This window comes from Scyliorhinus canicula, chromosome 18 (genome assembly GCF_902713615.1).
Source record: "Scyliorhinus canicula chromosome 18, sScyCan1.1, whole genome shotgun sequence".
NCBI classification, from domain to species: domain Eukaryota; kingdom Metazoa; phylum Chordata; class Chondrichthyes; order Carcharhiniformes; family Scyliorhinidae; genus Scyliorhinus; species Scyliorhinus canicula.
The window spans coordinates 48,000,855-48,026,358 of record NC_052163.1 but is presented as its reverse complement, the minus strand read 5'-3'; the positions used below and the strand labels follow the sequence as shown (position 1 = coordinate 48,026,358).

General features: G+C 41.4%; 1 protein-coding gene across 1 annotated transcript in view; it reads left to right on the top strand.

Moving 5' to 3' along the window:
- Positions 1–25,504, top strand: part of tbcd (tubulin folding cofactor D) — a 345,114-nt gene that overhangs the window by 307,863 nt on the left and 11,747 nt on the right. Inside the window, exons 33-36 of the mRNA XM_038777737.1 lie at positions 5,604–5,725; positions 6,748–6,825; positions 14,598–14,687; positions 20,823–20,910. Coding sequence (XP_038633665.1) covers positions 5,604–5,725; positions 6,748–6,825; positions 14,598–14,687; positions 20,823–20,910 — 378 coding nt within the window. The remainder of the gene's footprint in view (positions 1–5,603; positions 5,726–6,747; positions 6,826–14,597; positions 14,688–20,822; positions 20,911–25,504) is intronic.

Genomic DNA, 25,504 nt, shown 5'->3' with positions numbered 1-25,504 from the left:
TCCAAATAGATCACATCCACTGACTCTGGTTTGTCTAACTTCCTCATTACCTCCTCAAAGAATTCTAACAGATTTGTCAGACATGACCTCCCCTTGACAAAGCCATGCTTACTTAGCCCTATATTACCATACACTTCCAAGTACTCTGCAATCTCATCTTTAATAATAGACTCTAAAATCTTACCAATGACAGGATTATAGGCTAACCGGCCTGAAACAGAAGTATTACATTAGCCATTTTCCAGTCCTCTGGGATCCTACCTAACTCCAATGATTCCTGAAAGATCACTCCCAATGCCTCCACAATCTCTTCAGCTATCTCGTTCAGAACCCTGGGTAATCCATCTGGTCTGGGTGATTTCTCCACCTTCAGATCTTGAAGAGAGAAGGGAGGAAGAACCACAGCAGATGCACCCTTCTGGTTAGGAGAAGACCAGAGGAGCAGAACTCTGGGAGTTGTGATTGGAAGAAGGCACTCCCCACAGCAACGGGAATGCAACCAAAATTCAGCTACCTGAAATGGCAGACCACGAAGAGACTGCACTTTTCTAGACAGTTGGTCTCTGACATTTGTTCTCTGGTCCACAGTGGCCTGAAGTCTCTCCGTACCCGTGGACGACTCCTAGCTGCAACCATCAAGGTCACTGTGGCACAGAATTTTTATGCATATGACTCATTCCAGGGATCAGCTGGAGAGCTCAGACAGCAGCTCAACATGTCATCAGGAAGGTAACGGGTGCCCTTTGACAGAGGGTGGGGTACTACATCCATTTTCAGTCAGATGGGCCAGTGTAGTGTATAGGCACAGAGGGTATTGGGCTTTCCTGCAGGTCCTAGGGGTCAGCAATTGCATCCATATAACCATTCAGTGACAGACTAGCCAACCAGATTACTAAACAGAAGGACCTTGCACTTAACGAATATCAAGCTGGTCTGTGACCATAGGAAACAAATCTTGCAGATGTGCGCTTGATTCCCAGCTAGCTGGCATGATGCCTTCAATCCTCAGAGTCCCAGATGCCGGACATCTTCAGACCAATATCCAGACTCTGTGAATGGCTGCTGGGGGGAAAGGAATTATCCCTTGAAGAAGTGGTTTCTGATGCCGGTCCGATACCTAGCAACAGATGCAGAGAGGCGCTACAACCAATGCCATCAACTAACACATACCTGCATTGAAGAGATTTGGTCTCATTGCCTTGACCAGTCTGGTGGTGTTCTCCAGTATGAGGCAGCCAGAGTGTCTCATATTGTGGTTGTCTGCCACGTGTTATACAACATGACTATGCAAAGAAACCTGGAGCCGGAAGAGGAGGTGGAGGACCTGGAACACTATTCTTCCTTGGAAGAGGATAGGACAGAGGAGGAAGAGGACAAAGTGGCCACTCCAGTGGAGCTTGGTGTCCAGACATGTCGCTGTCCCAAGGCTCACAGCATTCACCAGCTGGCATGCCTGCATGGACAATGCTAATTTAGCAATGTTTCACCTCTATGGCTCTCGACCTTTATTACAGATGAATCTTCTCAATTCAGCAAGATAAATTATGGAGCAAGATGACACATCTGAATAATCCCATTGCCATCCACTTTGAATGAAACTCTGATCTCCACCATCAACAGTCTCCCCCAACTCAGACAGCATGGAACCTAGCCACCCCTGCCCTCCACTATATGGATTTGTTGACATCAAATAATGGTAACACAAATGTCTATTTGTGGCATAATCAGAAATACAATGAAGGGTATTCTGAGAAGGGGTTGAGTGTTAATGAGGATTAGCATCCGCTGGAGCAGATGAATAGCCCTGAGCATGAGGGCAGTAAAGAGGAACAAAAAGCCAGGAAGGCAACAACGGCTATATCCTCAATATTGACTATACCACAGGAAAAAAAACTACCTGAACATGCCAGAGCATCAATGCCACTGGAGACTGTGTCTACCTCGGCAGATGGCACCAGATTTGTGCATTTGCTGAGGAAGACTTTAGACCTCACTTCACTGCATGCCATATCCTGCTAGTAGCCTTGAACTTCTTCACTTTTGGCATACTCCAATGATCAGCGGCAGGCCTTGCTGGCATCTTGAAGCTGCAGCACACCATTGTGTCTCACTGGTCATGGATATCTGATTTTCGAAAGATGGGTGGTATGTACAACTTCAAGATGAGGCCTTGGAGGCACAAAAGGAAATAGGATTCCAGTGCTGGGCTCCCCACAGGTGCAGTATATCATTGATTCCATTCATGTGGCCATCAAGGCACCCAGAGAGCGACCAGTGACATTGATCAGCGGAAAATGTTTCCAAAGCCATTCAGTTGGAATGCGATGACAGCAAGAGCTTTACGAATGTGTGTGCATACTATCTTGACAGATGTCATGATGCCTTCATCCTCAAACTGGAGCAGATTGAAGAGATAGAGGAGTCGGGGCACTGAATGGATTCGAATGAGACTTCGCACAAATGAGGAATTACCTCAAAGAGTTTCGGACGGTAGAACGTAGGAGGTCAGCCAGGAATGCATTGGCACAATCAAGTCTAAAGGTGGCAAAGGCATAAATGAAGGTTTCAGCAGCAGATGAGCAAGGCAAGGTGGAAATAGGTAGTCTTGTGATGGAACAGGTATGTGGACAGAAGCTCAAATAGGACTACGGTTTCAAACGTTCTGATTTAGCCCTGGGAGAGTGATGGAGTCAATAGGTAGGGAACAGAGTTTGGAGTGGGAACTGAAGACTATAGCTTCAGTCTTCCCACTGTTCAATTAGAGGAACTTTCTACTTATTCTGGAAATTTCTGGATATCGGATAGGCATCTGATAATTTAGCAACGATGTAGGTTGCAAGAGAGAGAGAATGTGCTTTCAGATGATGTTGCCAAGGGGCAACATGTAGATGAACAAGTAAGGCGGCACAGTGGTTAGCACAGCTGCCTCATGGCACTGAGGTCCCAGGTCTGGTCCCGGCCCTGGGTCACTGTCCGAGTGGGGTTTGCACATTCTCCCTGTGTTTGCGTAGTTTTCACCCCCATAACCCAAAGATGTGGATTGGCTACGCTAAATTGCCCCTTAATTGGAAAAATGAATTGGGTACTCTAAATTTATTTTTTAAAAAGCAGATGAACAAGTGTAATGAGGTTGTACCTGCCCCCACTGTTGCGAAGGATGGGTCTGGCCACGTTGCCGCACAACACTCCAAGCATTTGGACTATGCCATATCACCTATTCCTCATGGTGAAGTTTATGCAGAAAATCTCCTTTGCCCACTTGTCCAACAGGCAGCAGTCTGCACATTACATCCTACAGGCCCTGTGGGAAAAGGAGATGAAGAGAGACTGTCAGTTTTATGAGCAGATTATCAAAGTCACTTGGCAGGGATACCTCATAGACATGATGTGGTGGAATGTACAGCCAATTGGGTGGCTTTGTGTTGGGAACGGTGTCATCATCCCTAAGTCTAACTTTTACTAAGGCAATGATGCTGGTGAAATCATCCATGTTAAATTGGCGAGGGCATTGTTCACAAGTGAATGATCATTCTGGTGGAAGATGCATAGAGAGGCGGTGAGAGCGGTTGTGCTGGTGAAATGCACATGGGCAGCTGTGGGAGGGCTATGTTGGATGAGGTGATTTGGGTGACTAATCCCCAGTAAATGTGTCGGGCATGAATTTTGGTGCCCAATGAGTCCTTTAGAGGATGCCGAGAGAGGCACGGAGGAACATTTTGAATGCCCCCACGAGGGAGTCAAGCCTGGGAGAGCGGCAAGAAAACAGTTAAACATTTACTTCACCAAGTGAGTTGTCAACAGTTCTTGAGCAACAGATTAACATGGAGGACAGGAGCAGCACATTGCCAAAATATATCAAACTTGGAATTTGTTACAGTAGATCATTGTTGAAATTGAATGATCTACTGCACATTTTTAATGAAGCTTGGTTTCTATAAATATTTAGTTTGCTTAGAGTGGATATAGATTATGTGTGATGTATATTCATTTAAATATAGCAATATTACTTGCTTTGTAGCAACTGTAATATTTCAAACTTTAACTTTAGTTCAAATTAAAGTAATTTCCTGTTGTCCACCTGCGTCATTATTGTTTTCATAATGATTTCTGGGCTCTCAATTTATCAATGTAGTTGTTTGCCCATTGTTGGTGCTTTACACACTTTTTATTATTCTGTATTATTGTATTTCTAAATCCTAAAAGAACTAGAAAATGACTGAGGTGTTGTGGGGGGGAGGGGGAGACAACCTTCATCTTTTCATACATTCTGTTTTCATATTACTGCGGTGAGATTTTAAACTAGTTATTTCAAACAACCAGCGATGTAGTGATAAATAAATGGAAGGGGAAGGTTCAGTGAGTAGCAGAGAAAATGCAGTTGATGTAAACTCACCTTAGCAATACAAGTAGCATTTCAGACTAATGTGGAACTGCCAGACCAGAGTTACACTGTTGAATAGCCATTGAGTTCTTGCCCGAGCTCTGCTCACTGACATCCAAATGATGGTTATGCCATTTATGTTGAGAGATTAAAAAACTGAAGCTTATAAATTCCCTCTTAGTCCATTGGGGAAAACACACCCAAAAAAACCATGCTGGTGATTAAGGTTATATCTGAGATTTCAAGTTGATTGGTGTTAATTATCTTAATAGCAATAGATTCTTCTCAAGAGTATTCAATGGAAGTGAGCAAATTCCCAAAGGCAGACTGAGGGGAGGAGAGATTGAAGAGGAAAGATAAAACAGGGATAAGTTCGTATATGTCAATAATAGGCCTTTTAAACTGTCAGTGGGCATGCATTTTGGATAATGTGTCAGTTTGTCAGATAAAAAAATCTCTTTTCCTTCCCAGGGAATAGACATTGTTAATGAATTGGATCAATTGAATGGTACGACTGGCAGATCTGATTTGTAGATTTAAATTGTAGAATGGTTACAATGCAAAAGGACCATTTGGCCTGTTGTACCCATTCTATCTCTCCGCAAGGACAGCACAGCTATGCAGTCCCACACCCCCACCCTTTTCCATTAGGCCTACAAATTGTTGGAGGGCAAACAAAGCCAAAGCTCCCGGGTAATGAAGTAGTGTATTGCTTCCAATGAAATAGTAAACAGCAGAATGCTACATGAATTAATTAAATGTTCATTCTTATTAACAATTGAGAATTAACAATTTAACATTGAACCCCATGTACAGGTCTTAAAAACCAGGTTTTGGGTGTGGCCCTTCATCAAAATTCAGTTCTAAAGTTTTATTTTGATATTGACTAGGAAGGATATTTGCAAAGGCTTAAGTGTTTCCTTTTTGTGTTTGTTAGCTTTTCCATTCTGAAAATACTGACAGTGTCACTTTACAGAGCTTCTGTTGAATATAATTGTGCTGCTTATTTCATGACCTTGTGATTTTCAGTGGGAGAAGCTGAGTGTTACTCACATTTTGTTTTTGAGGGTCAAACGAACAGTACCGTCTGGATAATAAAGCCAACCTCATCAACAGCTGCTGTCTGCTGTTGTGGTGTAAATTTATGTCTTCATGGTGAGATTGACTATACTGTATAATGTTTATATAATCTTGACTTGCCACATTTGATTTTGTATTTCAGGTGCGCTTTTCAGCCCTGTCACTCTTTGATTATCTCAAAACAATCCGCAATGACTTCAAAGCCATGAACAAGTTTTGTGGGACCTTAATTCAAATCTTTAAGGATAATTTACATAATGACAGGTGGGAAAACAGGTGGTAATCTATATGGCTTATTTATGGTTTGGAAAGTACATTTGTATAAGGTAGTCCATCCCATTAGACCTTTGACTGTCTTCATGGGCACTGATGAAGACCGTGTCTGACCATAAGTGACTCGGACTCTATTTTTTACTTGGTTAATATACATAAGAAAATGTAAACAAAATACTGATTCCATACGATTATGGGCGGCACGGTGACATAGTGGTTAGCGTTGTTGCCTCACAGCACCAGGGACCCAGGTTCAATTCTGGCCTTGGATGACTGTACTGAGTTGCACATTCTCCCCATATTTGCGTGGGTTTCCTCTGGGTGCGTGGGTTTCCTCCCACAGTCCAAAGATGTGCAGGTTAGGTGAATTAGCCATGCTAAATTGCCCCTTAGAGTCCAGGGATGTACAAATTAGGTGGGGTTACAGGGATAGGGAGGGGGGTGGGCGTGGACTTGGGTAGAGTGCTCTTGCGGAGGGTCAGTGCAGACTTGATGGGCTGAATGGCCTCCTTCTGCATTGTAGGGATTCTATGATAAATATTAGGACATTAGCTAAACGAACTAATGGTGCCTATGTATAATTGTTGTAATTGTATCTTGTGCAGATTTTAATCTGGATTCAATTCTTTGTTAATTCACAAGGGACCATCAATGAGACAAATGTTGTAATCGGCCTTATGCTTGTGAAATTTGAAGTTACACCTGTGGCTATTTTGAAATATTTTTATTTTGTGTGGTTCTCTCCTCCCGCTCTGTAGGTTAGTAATTAGTCATGGTCCACAGAGGACCACAGACATCACCCTGCAGCTACTGTCTTTTTCTTCATTTCACAAATGTAGGAGCTTTTTTGAAATGACTTTAGATTATTTTTGAAATGCCTGTCATGAACATTCATTACTCAAAATGTAAATCAGCCATCATATCATGTTGCACCGTATTTATTTTGAAAGATTAAAGCCTAGTGATTCATTTCCAATTTTCCTCCCGCCTTCAACGTTGTTATTATTTTTCAGGGTGTCCATCCCCATGCTGAAGATGCTTGACCAAATGCTGGCTAATGGATGCTTTGATATTTTCACAGTCGATGAAAGGTATTTATTCATAAGCGATAAGGTGCCTGCTCATATTCCAGCGATCCATTTACCTCCCAGTATCTGACTGCTCTGATTTATTAGTCTAATCTTTTAACAAGATTTGTGCCATTTTGAAATGGAATAAAGGTTAGGTTTATGCCACTTGAACTTCAGCGTACTTTGGTGTACTTCAGTGTCCCGTTGGTTTGTGTTCTTCAATTTCAATTTCTGGAGTTTCCATTCTTTGTTTTTGGCATCGGTTACGCTGCCAAATAAACGCCTGCTGTCATCGTGTTGCTTGTTCTTGATTGGGACTGTTTAGTCTGAACGGTGACCAGTGATGGAGAGTTGCTGCAGTTTATTATTGAGCACCATTTGATATCTTGTTACAGGGCAACACCGGGAAACAAATCCAGTAAATGTGACACCATGCAGTCCCATATCATGTCTTAAGTACTCTGAAATATGCTGGCTTATTGAAATATAACATTCATATGTTGGAACTCCTGCTGTACTTTACTAAACACCTTCTCTGGAGCAGTGTAAGCAGCAGAACCTATAGCAAAATGAAGTAGAACTAAATTAAACATCTTTTTTTTTAATAATTGAGAAGCTTCTCAAACTTCTGCACGTTACAATTCTCGAATGAATAGTCACTGAGTAAATGTGCTGTACGCGCTTATATTTTTGGTAATAAAACACTACAAATATGAAGACGTAACAATGAGGAAGTAAAATATAAAGTGATAGCCTGTTGCTCAGTTTACTTTGTACTTATTAAATATGAACATAGACACTGCTATATTTCCTGAGGGAGTAATCTGGTCACCTTTCTAACTTCTGATTGCACTTTTGACAGTTGTTTGAACTCTCATACTATCCGTACCTACATAACATTAACCAAGAGAAGAGTAATTTTCCGTTGATGCAGTTTACCATTGTATTGTGAAGTTTGGTTGTAGAGTTAGTACATTGATGGAATTTATTTTTTTAGCTTTTTAAGTCCCTTGTTCTTCAGTGATCACTCGCTTACGAGTATGATTGTCCACCTATGAAACTTTTGTGTCACTGGTTATGGGTTCTGTGGGTCTTTGTGTGACTGAGGAGCCTGATCCTAGAGCCGCATCTCCGACTGCACATTTGGCAGGTGTTTCTGGAGGTGGGATTGATTTGTGGACTCAAAATCCGTGTATTCCTTTCTCAGGCTCCTTTTCTGGGCTTCCTCTTGCTGTTTGGTGTTCTCAAAGAATTGTGTCTTTTCAGTTCGGAGGTTCCTCCAATTAAGTCTCTTCAGAGCGAGAATCTCCAAGGTGGTGTTGTTTATGTTGCATTTCTCGAGGTCAGCCTTCAAGATCTTCCTTTGTTTTCTTGTTCGGGAACCTTCCTTCTGGGCAAAGATTTGCTTTGGCAGTCGGGGCTCTGGCATCCAAAGCCCAGCAGAGTTGGTTATGGATGATCATAGTCTCAATGCTGGTGCTCTTGGCTCCTTCAATTATGTTAGTATGATGTTAGTATGCCTGTCCTCTCCGCTGATGCAGAGAATCCAACAGCATTTATAGTACTTCTCCAGGGCCTTGAGGTAGCATCTGTATGGAGTCAAAGTTTCTCAGCCATGTAGAACAGTTGGGTGGACGACTGCCTTGTACACGAGGATCTTGGTATTGACACAGACAACGCAGTTGTCGAAGATGTTCATCCTTAAGTGTCCAAAGGCAGAGCTCGCAGATTGGATGTGATGTTGGATTTCCACATCAATGTCAGCCTTAGACGAGAGGTGCTCATTAGGTTGGGGAAATGTTCCATGTTTGAGAGGGTTTCTCCATTGATCTTGATGGAGGGAGAGATCATGGCCAGGGACAGGCTCGTAAAGGACTTGAGTCTTAAGGTTGAGGCTGAGGCCGTTTTTTCGGTATGTTTTTGCAAAGGTGTCAAGCATGGCTTGGAGATTCTCTTAGAGATCAGAGATGGTGGTGTCATCTGTATACTGAAGTTCCACAAGTGATGTCAGTGTCGTTTTCTTCTTGGATTTCAACCGGTTGAGGTTGAAAGGTTTTCTGTTCATATTGGAGACAAAGTCCATTCCACTGGGAAGTTTGTTCTTGGCAAGGTGAAGGATGATGGCGATAAAGTTGGGGAAAAGAATGGGGACAATGATGTATTCCTGCTTGACTCCAGTTTTGACCTCAAAGGTTTCTGTGTTATTTCCATCGGTGAGGACTGTTACTGATATCTTGTCATGCAGAAGTCTGAGGATGTCGATAAATTTCTCTGGGCGGCGTGCCTTTAATGGGGTCTTCCATAGCACTTCCTGATTGACTGAGTCAAAAGCCTTGGTAAGATCATTAAAGTCCATTTGGAGTGGTTGATATTGCATTTCTCTTGAAGTTGTTGTGCAATGAAAATCATGTCCATTGTTCCACGGTTTGGTTGGAGGTCACACTGACTTTCTGGAGGGAGACTGTGAGAAGGCAGCTAGTGAGGATTTGGGCGATGATCTTCCCAGTGGTAGAGATTAGGGAGATTTCTCTGTGGTTCCCACTGTCTGCTTTGTGCTCTTTCTTGAAGATGATGACGATGACGGCATCCCTAAGGTTGGTATGAATTTCTTCTCTGTCCCAGGTTTTCAGGAACAGCTGATGGAGATGATGGGTGATCTCTTTTCTTCCAAGTTTGGAAATCTACACTGGAACCCCACCCACTCCTATTGCTTTTCCATTCTTCATGTGTTAAATGGCAGCTTCAACTTTATCAACGCTTAGTGGGAGTCCAAGATCATCTCTGATGGGACTTGTGGGATTTCCTCAAACTCATCCTTATCGATAATAGTATCGCGGTTTAGGAATTCTTTGAAGTGGTCTCTCCATTGAAGGCTGATGTTTTCTCGGTCTCAAAAAGGTTCCGTCCTTACTCCGCACCAGTATGAGGCCTAATAATAATAATCGCTTATTGTCACAAGTAGGCTTCAATGAAGTTACTGTGAAAAGCCCCTAGTCGCCACATTCCGGCACCTGTTATGGGAGGCCGGTACAAGAATTGAACCTGCGTTGCTGCTGTGTTCTGCATTACAAGCCAGCTATTTAACTCACTGTGCTAAACCTTGGGTTCGTATATTGCCTTGATGGTACTGAAGAACTCCAAGTATCGTACTTGTCAGCAAGGAGTTGCAGCTCCTTAGTTTTCTCAGTCCTCCATTAGTCCTTGTTTTCCCTTGTTCTTTATATCTCCACTTCTTCTGTTTGATGAGTTCTCCTCTTTGCCTTGCTGGTGATGTTGTTTTGCCAGACGCGGAGAGCTTTCTTCCCCTTGTCAATGAGGTCTTGGATGCCATGGTATTCTCGTCGAACCATTTATAAAGCAAAAAAGGAATAGAGATAGAAAAAATGGAAATCAGTATAAAGTGAAAGTGTTTCCTTGTTTTGTAGCCGATGGTTTCTTCACAGCTGGAGATGATTGCTGCCTTCAACTCTTTTCAGCTTTCCTTCACTCCATTAGAATGGATTCTTTGGGGATTTTGATGAAGACATTGTTGGAAGTTTGCTGGCATGATTGGTTCTTGAAGGCGCTCAAAGTTGATTTTTTTTCTGAGTTGTTTCTTCACCTGGTGAAGTTTGATGGATATAAGAGCGGATGAACTGGTGGTCTGTCCAACAGTCATTGCACTGTTCGGCGCTTTGGTGATGAGGGGATCCTTTTGGTCTCCGGATCGGGCTAAGACGTAGTCGGTCATGTGCCAGTGCTTTGATTGTGGATGTCTACAGGAAGTCTTGAACTTGTCTTTTTGGCGGAACAATATATTAGTGATGATAAGTTGGTGTTCTAAGCATTTGGTTAGCAGGAAAACCCTTTTGGAGTTGCAATTCTCAGTTCTTTCTCTTCCATAATCAGAAGTCCTTTCCAATCCTGGCATTGAAGTCCACAAGGAGAATGATCTTATCTTCATTAAGAATTTTGGAAAGTGTGGTGACCAGGGTGGAGTAAAAACCTTCTTTGGACTCATCATTGGCATCAAGGGTTGGGGTGTCGGCACTCACGACTGTTGCTTGCTGGTTTTTCGCAAGACTGAGAGTCATGAGGCGTTTGTTGATGCTGACAGGGAACTCCGTGATTCGGCTGATCCTCGTGTTTTCCTCTCCGGAAGAAGGTGTAACCACCGCCTCCTTCCCTCAACTACCCTTCGCCTACTCCTCGAGTCTCTTGCAGGGCAGCGACATCAATGTTGACGTGCCTGAGTTCACAGGCAACAAGGGCAGTTCTCTACTCCGGTAGATTGTTTTGCTTGCTATCCAAGAGAGTTCGTACATTCCATGTTCCGAAGTGAGTTTAACGTTGATTTTCTGACTTTTTTAGTCTTAACAGCTTAATGCAGTGTTCATGTTTACAATAATTGAGATTGTAACATCAATAGATGCTTTTAGAAATGTAACAAATTCTGCAGCAAAATATAGGACAAGGATTTGCCAGCTATGAATGTTTTTTGTGGGGAAAATAAGGAGTGGTCTAAATTGGTTACTCCTAATCAATTAAGGGGAATGGTTCGTAAGATTCTACATATTGCTGCCATTAAGTTTCAAAGGACTGGAAATTGTTGAGCCTTAAACTATTGAGTGCCCCTTTCACCTAAAAATTAATTGAAGGGCAGCACAGCTCGACTTTAGTTTCAGAGACCACCCTCAGCTATGCCATAAGAAATATATTCAGGGCACGCATGTATCCGATTCACATAAGGAAAGGCAGAAGGAGCTTACATTTTTGCCTTAATGTCGATTCTCTTTTTGGGTGTTGAGTAGATAGAATTTTCCCAATTGCCAGCAGAGCGTCTGCAACTTTATGCATTTCTTTTAACATAGATCCAGCACTTTATTCTAAAGCATATTTGAAGTGGCTGGTAGGGAGAGCAAAATTACACCTTACTCAGTGGTACACAAAGACAATTTTTGAGCTAACTTGTTCCAGACACAGTAATAGAATTGGCTTCTTTGTGCTCTGTTAATATCAATATATGCAATATATGGTTGTTTACACTAATTAAATAGGTATCTTGAAAAATGAGAAGCTTGTGTACTGTTGTAATATTTACAAAATCAGTACTGCAGATTCATACACAGTCTGTTGAACTAGTAGTGGCAGACTGGCTACGGTGCCCCTTTCACACTTTGTAAAATGATTGATACCATCCTGTGACCACTTTACTTGTAGCAGCCAGCCAGGGGGGCATTATAGCTCTCAGTCCTGCTTACTTACCACATCAACTTCAGGAGAGTGGCACAGGAAAAAAATAGTGAAGTAAGAAAGTTAACAGAGATCGGAGAAAGAAAATCATCCATTAAGTTGTATTTGCAGATTCTGTTGAATCGTTACAACTTGGTACAAAAAACTGTAAATTTGTGCATTTTATGGGATGCTGATGTGGAAGTGGTTATTTAAGATATTTATTTTATTAATCTATGCTCCCATGGAATTTTCTTTTAAATCCTGAACTCCTGCGCCCTCTAACTTTGTTCTTGATCTGTTTGCCATATTCACGTTATACTACTTTCCTCTTTTTCTATCTGTATTCCTTTTTTGCTTTATAAAACTTTAACTTCTTTGCTGTCTTTTCTTCCCACTGATATTTTCCATTTTAAAATCTGTACCTTTCTGCCCTGTAGGCTTTATGGATTGATGCACCTCCTAATGTGTATGTACCAAGATGTACAAATGAAGGAGCATCCAGGTTTACCCCTTGGTCTATTCTGAGTTAGCTGTTCTCAATTAGGGCACTGCAAACGATCTCAACACATTAGGTCTCATTCCTCATCATTCCATGACACTGCTGGGAAATGCACTGGCATGGATGCCAGGTGAGGACTGAGTTGGGTTCACCTGATGTTTCATATTATTAAATAGTCTTCAGACGCTCAGTGGCTGGGCTCGCACATTAAGATTGGCTACTTGGTTGAGGTTGCTGGGATCACATGCCAACAAGAGTCCAGAGGAGGTTCACAAGAATGATCCCTGGAATTAAGAGATTGTCGCATGAGGAACAGTTGAGGACTCTCGGTCTGTACCTGTTGGCGTTTAGAAGGCTGAGGGGGGATCTTATTGAAACTTACAGGATACTGCGAGGCTTGGATAGAGTGGACGTGGAAAGGATGTTTCCACTTGTAGGAAAAACTAGAACCAGACGCAATCTCAGACTAAAGGGATGATCCTTTCAAATCGAGATGAGGAGTTTCTTCAGCCAGAGGGTTGTGAATCTGTGGAACTCTTTGCCGCAGAAGACTGTGGAGGCCAAATCGCTGAGTAGCTTTAAGACAGATATATAGGTTCTTGATTAATAAGGGGATCAGGGGTTATGGGGAGAAGGCAGGAGAATGGGGATGAGAAAATTTTCAGCCATGATTGAATAGCAGAGCAGACTCGATGGGCCGAGTGGCCTAATTCTGCTCCTATGTCTTATGGTCTTATGTTGAAGCATCTAATGTGAAGGAAGAAAAAAGAGAAGTAAATTGCAGGGAAAGATTTGATGTTGGAAAGGGAAGCAAATAATCTATTTTACCTTCTCTGTGACAAAAACAAAATGATGCTTAATAATTTGTTCCTGATTTCCTTTGCACTTCAAGCATGGAATAATACCCCCAATTGATTATGTCCATTTTGATATGATTTACAATTAATCCTCCACATTTCCCAACTCTTTTCCTGAGGACTTCCCTGTGCTGGTATATGGTTGCAGGACCCATGCACCCCTCTATCACCTCTTCCCAGTAACCATTCTTTGTCAATATGTCTAGACTGAGTGTTCCACTTAGCCAAGTTGAAGTGTACTCCTCATCCAATAACACATATGTGCAAGAATTTCCTGACTGTTTCATTGTTCAACACCTCACACGTGGTGATTTAACCCACTGAGCTATCAAGGAAACTCCAAGCAATAATTTTATTTGCAATGCTTTTTTTATATCAGTTGAGTTGACAAACCTCAACCTGTGTTATCAAGTAAGGGCAGCAACTTTTAAAGTATTGTCCTGAAGTAAAATAGATCAATTTGTAATTTGAAACTAGATTTCTTCTGCAGTCCAATGGCTTATATGGTTTGATGTCACATCATGGTTTGTTTTATAAGGCACAGCAAACTTTTTAGCTTCTTAAATCCTTCTAGAGTCTGCAGTGTTTTGTCTGCATGTACTTTCTAAGTGTCATTTATTTTATTATTAATATAATCATTGTGCGGTGATGTATATTGGCCTAAATGATATTTGGGAGTCTTGGAGCAAATCCATTTGAAACTATTTATTTTCTCCTTCTGATGCTCAAAAGTGTGTATCTTCTCTAGCAAGGAGAGGAAAGCAACTTATTCATATACATGAATCTTTAGTTTAAAGTGAACAAAATTTACTTTTGGTAAGAATTTGTGAACATTTTCGGTCTTTAATTTTGCCTTTCCATGTATTTTAATTTTTTCTTTAAATAAAAATGGATGGGCACGTAACTATCAGGAATGCTGAAGTCGTAATTCCCTCAAATGTAAAGATGAGCAGCTTCAGGACACGGCAGCAAAGAAAATGTATAATTTGGTTAACTGTAGTATTAATCAAATGTGCTGCTTGTTGGGAAATGTTATGTCAGCACAAGGACTGGTTATGGGTAATTTACTGTTTATTATTGATCAATACTGACACTATGTTTAAGCTAGAGTAAGTCTATCCGTGAAAATGTCCTCAAGAACACAGTTTAGTGTTTTCACATTGAAGGTAGAACAAGTGCAGTTCCTGCACAGGTTTGATGTAATGTTTCTGTTTGTTTCTCAGTCACTTCTACGCTAAAGAGTTACTTTCCCTCTGCAAGGAGGAAATCCGGAAGTCCAAAGACGTGCAGAAACTTCGAGCTAGCATTTCAGTGTGAGTAGATCCAGGCATCCACCCGCTTCTTCTTCAATCAGAATTCCTTTCTCACTGTCTATATTTGGGATTCCCATGGAACTGAATCATTCATGGTTTCTCCAATTAACATCAGATTTGATCATTTAAGCTGTGTGGCTTTGGGAGTGGACACATTGTTACGTGCGTATACCACATTAAACACAGCTGTTTTGGCTTGATATTAAGCTACAGAACCCTACCTGGTTCTGGAGGGGGGTGGGGGGGGGGGGGGGGGGGGGGGGGGGGGGGGGGGGGGGGGGGGGGGGGGGGGGGGGGGGGGGGGGGGGGGGGGGGGGGGGGGGGGGGGGGGGGGGGGGGGGGGGGAGGGGGGGGGGGGGGGTCACAGAAGCTGATAGAATTAAAATTCTGTGAAATTGAATCTGATTAAGTAAGCTATGAATACCTTAATGATAACAGCATGTTCTACTTGCCTGCAAAATGATAAGAGCATCCATGATACCCCACACATTGAGTTAGCACCTCAGCTGAGGGTTAGTGCTAGCAAAGCTTTTCAAGGTGGCAGGAGAAATCAAAGGGACAGCAGTTTTGCATGCCTCTAACTCGCTGATGAGATAAGAGCCTTCACAACCAGGATTGTCGGTAGCATGATGAGACCCAGTGAGTGAGTAGGGTGGTGTGGGAATGTGGTTGATGGTGTTGTACAGGTTATACGATTGATATTTGTTGCTTTGATCACCTGTGAGAGAATTTAACCTTACAGGATATGTAAACAGATCCAGAGTTGTTTAGGAAGGCAAATAATCAAGGTTTTGTTAAGACTGTCAGTGTTAACTGTATTAATCACATTCCTTCACCCCTTTGTGATTAGTGCCAAATTTTGTACCATTATATTTACTGGAAAGTTAGCTTTGATCTCATCAGTGAGTGAAAGGTTTCCATTTTTATAATGGGTAAAGGTAGGGCTTCATATCACTTTCTGCCACATTCAGTACCTGTAATATTCAATATTTGATTTCTGTCCATAAAGCTGCCTCTGATCGTTTTGACACTGTAATAGTAAAGTCTCTGGAAATACATTATATTTTCTCTTCATCACTCCCCAAGCTAGCCGCTCCTATACTTGACTCTACCTGGGCAAGAAGTTGGGTGCTTGAACCCTTCTTGAAAGATTTAAACTCTGCTATTACTTGGTTGATCAAGCAGCAAACATGAGGAACAATCTCCTCTGACCAGTACCGTTCCCCAATTGATTTAACTTAAATTAGCAAACTGTTTTTGTTGGGGGGAGTACATATGCCAATCAACTTTTGATTCATAGTCCAATCTCAAAGTTCAAAATTTAGTGCACTACCCTGAGTAAGTTCAGAAATGTACAACAACCTGGTGACTACAAGCTGTTCCAATGAATATGATTTTAAACCATCATGCTAATAATATCATACTACTGTATCATAATATAATACAAAGATGAGTAGACAAAAATATTACAATCGGCTAAGCATGCAACATATAAGGTGTGCACCATGCAACTCATGCCAACATAAGGGGTGAAAGTTATGTTCCACTTAGATAAACAAGGTAGAAATAACCTTACATTATTTTACACATTCTCAGATATATATGTTACAAATTAATAGGGAACCCCGGCATATATTCCAATGGATATGCACCACATTAGTAATATAAAACAGAAGTGAAGATCAAAGAAATGCAATGTTACTTACAGGATTGAAATTACGTTCTTTCCAACAGACAGGAGGAGTGTAGCATTACAGTTTTAACATTACTCATGTCACAGGTTGTAAATACATAATTAACAATATTACTGACAGAATGGATGGAGAGAAACTCCAGAGCATGTTCACACAAGTTCAGAATAGGCCTCGTTTTTCAACATGCAAATTTCCCGTGGGAAAGTAAAATCAGCAGGCTACTTTTCTTTTTTGAAAGCTACATTTCTGCACCTCTTGTCAGTCAAGTTAATTAAGTATTTAACCATTTTGTACCCCAGGCAGGTAAAAATTGACCAGTGTTCCAAAAAAAAGTTAATTCTGTATTCCTAATTTTTAAGTGCAGCTGGAAGTTAGCAATACGTAAAGCATGGTTGAAAAGAGAGAGTCATAAAGTAATATCTAAAAGCAATGTCGCCAAGCGCTGCGTGGCCATTGAAGCACTATGCCCTCTAAATGACAAACTAAACAACTAGCTACTGGTTATGCCAAATAGAGTGAATACTTTAAAATATTTCTGGGCCAATGGAGAGAGGGAAGCAACAAGGAAGGAAAGAAACGATCCTCCTCAGAAAACTTTCCAATGCATGCAGGTATGTGGGAGTTACTTATGGAAAAGCTTGGTGGCAAATTTTATTGAGATTTTACGTAAACTTCAAATCTTTATCTTTACGTAGATTTGCATATATTTGTTTTTTGTGATACAGCCACAAGGCATAATCCAAAATATTACATTCAGATGCCATCTAGAATCTGCTGACTATGTTAAGACGTTGAGGTAAATTGCAGTTTTAAAAAATCTTTAATCGTAATTTAAAGAACATGTGAATCGACTGAATTTTGAGACTTACGTTGGCATGAGGCTAACGTGTTCAGATTTAGTGCGCAACTCTGGGTAAATTCATAAATGTACAGCAACCTGGTGACTACAAGCTGGGACTTCCCGCGTCCATTCTTGCGGGGGGGGGGGGGGGGGGGTGCAGGATAGGCACTGGCCGCAGAAAATTCTACACGAGTCTCAAAACTGCTTTACCCCAGCAGAATTACCCCGACTGATGGTCCCCACCGCCTACCAATGACGTAACGGGAATCCCGACTTTGAAAGTTAGCAATACGTCACTTTCTGCAATTTATTACCTGCTAAAATTGGCAGCTCATCTTAGTTGGAGCAATGTCTTAATATTTCCTCTTCTGTCGCATTCTCTCATATAGTGCTGGTAGTGCTTGAAAAAGATTTAAGATAGCGAGGAAGAATTGGCCAAAAACTTTTTACTGCAGTTTAGGAATATGTGAACCTTTTATTTACTATTTTTTGAAAATGAGGTTCCAATCCCTCTCCTGAATTCAGGTTGTCTTAAATGCAATTTATTTTTGATATATTTAAAAAATAAATATTCTATACAAAATTTTGTGCACTAACTATAATAATAGCATTATGATTTGTAAAGTTGCCTAAAATGTTAGGATGTCAAAACATGATGTTGCCATTCTGTGCAGAAGATACAAACTACTCCAGATAACTCAAGTTCCTGGTGCTTGACTGTATATTAACTGTTGGTGATATGGCAAATGTGAAAAACATATGCTTTACTTGGAATTTGTTACTTCTCACAAACCGATCCTTAAGGTGCTTTTACTTTATCAAGAACTCAAAACAAAAACATTCTAGTTGGAAGTTGTATTTATATATAGTTTTTTAAATATTTGAATTAAAGGAATTTTGCATATATACATAGAAAAATCAAAAAAAAACAGAACCACAGATACAAAAGCACAGATGAACCACAACCCCCAATAACAAGCCCACAACTCTCTCTTCACCCTTAGTTTTTTTTCCCTTTATCTTCTCCCCCCCCCCCCCCCCCCCCCCGCCATAAAGAAAAAAACAGGAAGACCCCTAAGCACCCCCTCCCAATGCATTAATTCACTTTAAAGAAGCTGATAAAGCTTCCACCTCTGGCTGAACCCCATCTTCGCTCCCCATAAGGCAAACCTTTCCAAGTGCAGGAATTCTGCCAGGTTGCTCACCCACACCCCCACCTTTGCCGGCTCCGAGTGCCGGCAGATTAACAAAATTTGTCTCCGGGTTATCGGGGAGGCAACGGTCAAGACATCGGCCTCTTTCCCCACCTGAGCTCCCAGATCCTTCGACATTCCAAAAATTGCCACTTTCAGACTCTGGGCCACCCCTGCCACCAGAATTTCAGACATAACATCCGAAAACCCCTGCCAGAACCCCATCAGCTTTTGACATGCCCAGAGCGTGTGGATGTGATTTGCGGGGCCCCCAGCACACCATCCACACCTATCCTCCAGCCCTGCAAAGAACCAGCACATCCTCATAACCATCACAACAAAAGATAGAAAAGGGAATAAGAAAACTGATAGACGAAGTAACCAATTGCAAAATTCAAACAGGGCAAAAGAGAAAAAATATTGGGGGCAATGCAAACAGTGTGAAAAAGACAAACTTAAAGGCTCTGCGCCTTAATGCACGGAGCATTTGCAATAAAGTGGATGAACTAATCGCACAGATAAATATAAATGGGTATGATATAATTGGGATTACAGAGACATGGCTGCATGGCAATCAGGGATGGGAACTGAATGTCCCAGGGTATTCAGTATTTCAGAAGGACAGGCATTAAATTAAAGGTGGTGGTGGTGGCACTGCTGGTAAAAGGAGGAAATTAACACAATACTGAGAAAAGATTTGAGCTCTGACAATGTGGATTCTGTATTGGTAGAGTTGAGAAATACCAAGGGGCACAAAACATTAGCGGGTGTCATATATAGACCCCCAACTGCAGTGCTAATGTTGGGAATGGCATTAAACAAGTAATTAGAGATGCATGTAATAAGGGAATATCAGTGATCATGGGTGATTTTAATATGCCCATAGATTGACCAAATTAAATTAGCCACAATGTCGTAGAGGAGGAATTCCTGGAACGTATACAGGTTGGTTTTCTTGACCAATATGTGGAGGAACCAACTAGAGAGCAGGCCATCTTAGACTGGGTAATGTGTATGAGAAGGGAATCATTGCCAATCTGGCTGTGCGAGACCCTTTGTCGTGAATGACCATAACATGATAGAATTTTTTATCAAGATGGAGAGTGAAGTAGTTGATTCGGAGACTAAGGTGCTGAATCTTAATAAAGGAAACTATGAAGATATGAGGCGTGAGTTGGCCTTGATAGATTGGGGAGAGTTACTTAAAAGGATGACAGTGGATAGTGGCATTTGACAAAGTCTCGCATAGAGATTATGTACACAATTGAAGTGCATGGGATTGAGGGAGGTGTATGAGGTGGATAGAAAACTGGTTGGCAGAGAGGGAACAAAGAGGAGGAATTAATGGGTCCTTTTCAAATTGGCAGGCAGTAACTAGTGGGGTACCACAGGGATCTGTGCTGGGACCCCAGCTATTCACAATATATATTATTGATTTGGTTGAGGGAACAAAATGTAACATCTCAAAGTTTGCAGATGATACCAAGTTGGGTGGGACGGTGAACTGTGGCGAGGATGCAGAGATCGTACAGCATGATCTGGACAGGTTGGGCGAGTGGGCTAATCAATGGCAGATGCAGTATGATTTGGATAAGTGAGGTTATTCACTTTGGAAGCACAAACAGAAAGGCAGATTACTACCTCAACGGTTGTAAATTGGGAGAGGGGAGTGTGCAGTGGGACCTGGGTGCAGATGCAGTAAAGAATGCTAATGGTATGTTGGCCTTCATTGCAAGATGTTTCAAGTACAGGAGCAGGGTTGTGTTGTTGCAATTATACAGGGCCTTGGTGAGGCCACACCTAGAATATTTTGTGCAGTTTTGGTCTTCTTTTCTGAGGAAGAATGTTCTTGCTCTCGAGGGAGTGCAGCAAAGATTTACCAGACTGATTCCAGGAATGGCGGGACTGTCATATGAGTAGAGATTGACCAGGTTAGGATTGTTCTCGCTGGAGTTCAGAAGAATGACGGGGGATCTCATTATAACATTCTAACAGTTCTAGACAGGTCTGATTCAGGGAAGCTGTTCCCGATGGTGGGTGTGTCCAGAACCAGGGGTCACAGTCTGACATTTCAGATATTTCTTCACCCAAAGAGTGGTGAGCTTGTGAAATTTATTACCTCAGTTGCTAAAACATTGAATATATTCAAGAGGCGGCTAGATATAGCACTTGGGACGAATGGGATCAAAGGCTATGGGGAGAAAGCAGGATTAGACTATTGAGTTGGATGATCAGCCATGATTGTGATAAATGGCGGAGCAGGCTCGAAGGGCCAAAAGACATCCTCATGTTCCTATATTCTATGTATCATGTGGGCCCTATGCACCATCTTAATTGGATGAGGCTTAACCTCGCACACGAGTATTTATGAATAGTTGTATCTAATCTGATTTGATTTGTCTTGCAGGTTCTGTGGTCTTATTCAGTTCCAAGGTGAAATGAGAAAGAAGGTTCTCTTCCAGCTCTTGCTCCTGCTCTGCTACCCTTTCCCAATAGTAAGCTCTCATTAATTTATTTAATTTCTACAAAAATAACAGTTTTGTGGGAGATGCTAGTTGTGTTGCATTTTTTCAATATGAGGGACCGTGTAAAAATCTAGTTTTTTTTGGCAGATACATGTGCAGTTCACATCGATGTGAAAGTAATCTTCATTTTGTCTGCATTATTCAATTACATTAAAATTGGGCAGCATGGTGGCACAGTGGTTAGCACCGCTGCCTCACGGTGCCGAGGTCCCAGGTTCGATCCTGGCTCTGGGTCACTGTCCATGTGGAGTTTGCACATTCTCTCCGTGTTTGTGTGAGTTTCGCCCCCACAACCCAAAGATGTGCAGGGTAGGTGGATTGGTCACGCTAAATTGCCCCATAATTGGAAAAAATTAATTGGGTACTCTAAATTTAAAACAAAATTATATTAAAATTGCTGGAGCAATGCATTAGTTTGTATCAGTATGGTCTAATTCTCCAGAATTTATACAGCATGCAAAGCTGCTTTATGGAGCAAAACAGCACAGTGGGACCAATTAATACGCATAAAGATGCCCAAAGTTATTTTTCTGTGTTTATAAATTTGTGGAAGTAACAGAACATCCCTTCTGCATCAGCTCAAACTTTACTTCAAATTGCAATGAAAGTTTGCTATGGCAACAAATACTTTATGGTGACCATCACCACAAGCATGAGGGTAGAACAGTAAATACATCGACGCCCAGACAGAGATTTAGCAGCTTTATAGAAGAGAGGCAATGCATTGTTTGATTGGCCGTGGCTGCTCTAACAGCTGTTAAGTCATGTGGCCTTTGGAAGGAGTCCATTTTTTTTTGAAGCAGAATTCTGCAACAAAGGAAACTCTTGAGTTAGTAAATACCTTCCAGGAGAAGAATTTGTCATTTATGGCGAAAATTTTTATTTTAATGTATTTGTTAATGAGCTGAGGCATCTAGTTCAACATTTTACCCATGTTTTGCCACTCATGCTGTTAAAAATCAGCAGAAAGCACATCGCTTCAAGATTTTTTAACATATGACATTGACTCAGTAGAATTTTTAATACCTGCATCTCCTGTGAAGTGGCTATGTGCTTGTAGATATTTATAGCTTCAGCTTCGCAAATGATTTTAAGTGTCACAGATCTTGCATCCAATTAAGTGAAAAAAAGCATGGACTTGATCAAAAAATTTTAAAGTTGCAATGTTTTAAAAAGAAATGTTAAGGAGCATATATGTTAAACATGATGCCTATTTTTGGGGAGAATGTAGATCTTTTGTTTGACTTCAAAGCTGATTATGGTCTGATATTAAATGCAAACTGAAATCATTAGGTAAGGCATGGACATTGAAAGTTCTTATCCATACATAAGTAGCACAAAATGTATGTTTCCTTTAGTTACTACTAATTGTAGTTAAATAATTCTTGAGGAGCCAGTAGTGAAAATCGAACAAACTCTATTACAAAACACTGCATATTTTCCGTTTAAGCGCTGATCATGATCCTCTCCTTTTTCCCTCGACCACTATCCAGTTGATATTCACCACGGACTGGTTCCTGAATAAAATAATCACGTCAAAGTCAATCAGATATTATACACTTGGATTTTTTTAAGGCCTTTGACAATGTACCATACAGTAAGCTTACAACAAATGTTCGGACACGATGAGTAAGGGTACAGATAGCTGAATGGAAAATAAATTGCCTAAAAATAGAAAGCAGAGGGTAGGACTAAAGGGTGGTTACTCAGATTGGAGGAAGACAGAAACTGGTATTCTCTCAAAGATCACTGCTGGGACCACCGATATTTATAACTTAGAGTAATGATTCAGACTTGGGAACAAGTAACTCACTCAAAGTGTTACCAACTGAATGCAGTATGGCTAACACTAAGGAAGAATGAAACTTAATACAGGAAGGCAGCAGAAAACTTGTGGATAGGCAGTTAATTGGCAAATGAACTTTAACAAAAATAAATGTGAGTTGATGTACTTTAGTAGGAAATGTAGAAATATCGCCAGCACTTTAGAATATAACAAAGGATTATATAGGATGTGCGGCACAGATGTGCAGCCCAATCAATCCATGTTGGTGATTATGCTCCAGGCGAGCACATCGAAAATAAGAAACTGAGTATGAGGTAGAAGAAAAGGGGACCTCAGCGCAAATATGAATAAACCATCCAAAACAACATTGTAGGTCATCAAAGAAATTACACTTATTAACAAAACATTCAATGTATTTCTTGGATCATAGAATTTAAAAGAAATGCAGTTTTATTATTGGACCCTAGCGGGATCATAACTCCAAACTTAAAAAAAAAACATAGAAGGGCTGGAGAAAGTGCAAAAAATACTTACACGATTGAACCAGAGCTAACAGATTAATGTGAAAAATTGAACATGTTGGGGCGTCACTCTTTAACAAAGAGAGGACTTGGAGGTCATCTGATAGAGACCTTAAAAGTTTTGAATGGGTTGGAGTGCAGATGTGGAGAGAATGTTTCCATTTGTAGGAGAATGCAAAACTTCGAGGTCATAACATAAGACAGTCATTAATAAATTCAACAGCGAAATAATAAGAAATTTATTTACTCAGTGTGTAACTTGCAACCACAGGAAATGGTTGAGGCAAATAGATGTTTTCAAAATGAAACAAGGCAAATACTTGAGAGAAAAGGGAATAGAAAGATATGTGAAACGGTTGATGTGAGGTAGATAAAATGCAAGGAGAGTAATTATATGTAATTCAATATTAAAGAGTACATTTATACATTGAATCCTGTTGAGTCCATTACTAAATCTTCTAACTCAGCAATGATCCCAAACTGAGTGTCAACCGGCATGGGTCACGAAGGTCGACGCCATCGTGATCATGATCCATGCCGCTGACACGCAGTTTGGGATCCGTCAGGGCCATCCACTCCTGGCCTCATTACAATCTTAGTCCAGGCATGAACAAAAAAGATAAGCTCAAGAGGTAAGGTGAGTAACTGTTCTTGACTGAGTGTAGCATCAAGGATTTCTAGCAATACTGGAGTCAGTGGGAATCGGGGAAAACAGTCCACTTGTTGGTGAGTCGTGTCTAGCAAAAAGGAAGATGGTTTTGGTTGTTGGAAGCCAATCACCTCAGTTGAAGGACATCACTGCAGGAGTTCCTCAGGGAACATCTTCAACTTAATTACCTTCCTCCATCATAAGGTCAGAAGTGGGAATGTTTGCACATGCTTGCTCAATGTTCAGCAATGTTCAAGTGGCAAGTAACATTTGTGCCACAAAAGTGCCGGGCAATGATCATCTCCAACAATGGAGAATCCAATTATCTCCTCTTGACATTCAGTGACATTATCATCGCTGAATCCCTCGCTGTCAACATTCCTAAAGCCTGTCCACCATCTTCAAGGCACACGTCAGGAGTGCTTTTTGATTGCCCGTAAAAGTGCCACTCCAACAACACTCTTAGCTCAACACCCTCCGATCAAAGCAGCCTGCTTGATTAGCACCCATCCATAACTTCAACATCCTTCAATCAAGCATTGCACGCAGTGGTAGCAGTGTGTACCATCTACAAGATGCACTGTGCAACTCACCAATGCTCCTTAGACAGCAGCTTCCAAACCTGCGATCTCTACCACCTAGAAGGACAAGTGCAGCAAATTCATGGGAACACCACCACCTGCAACTTAACCCATGCACCATCCTGATTTGGAACTATATCGCTAAGTTCACTGTCGTTGGGTCAAAATCCTGGAACTCCCTCCCTAACTTTGTTGTTGATGTACCTACAGCGATTCAAGTAGACAGCTCATGGCACCTTCTCAAGGGCAATTGGGAATGGGAAAGAAAAATGCTGGCCTAGCCAGCGATGCCCACATCCCATCTAAGAATCTGAAATAGTTGAATACATGAATCAGTGAATCGGCAATGTAAAAATTATTTCGGCTCATAATGAACAATCACATAACTACTGCTAATCAAGTAGTAAGGAGTATAAGTGCAATTACACTTTCCAGTAGAAAAAGCAATTTACGCTGATGTATTTATCAGCGTTGCTGTGCCAAGGCCGGTAAAAAGGTCTCCGTATTGTGGTAAAATGGCCTTTAATTGACCATCTACCTCCATTCGCGAGCTTGTGTCATTTTCCCTTCTAGGAATATCGTATGGCTTATGGGGAGAAAAATGAAAAAAATCTTTCAGGGGAAAAATTGACAAACTGAAATGTGTTTATATTTGATTGTTTGTGTATAATATTGATTGTGTTTGAAATAAGATATATTTTAAAAGAAAGGAATATCGCATGGTGTCTGAAAAATTATGGTCTTCCTTCTGGTCACCTTCCGGTGCCATTTTCCAAGCTGCCCTGCTTCCCAACCTATCTACAGGTGGCTGGAAAAATGTCATCCTTTGTTTCTTTGCCTCTCTAAGCAGTGTTTTTCAAACTTTTTTTTCGGGGACCCATTTTTACCAACCTGCCAACCTTCCTGACCCACGCCGGTCGACCTTCGTGACCCACGCCCGTCGATCTTCGCGTCCCTTGCCGGTCGACCTTCGTGACCTACGCCGGTCGACCTTCGCGACCCACGCCGGCTGACCTTCGCAACCCAT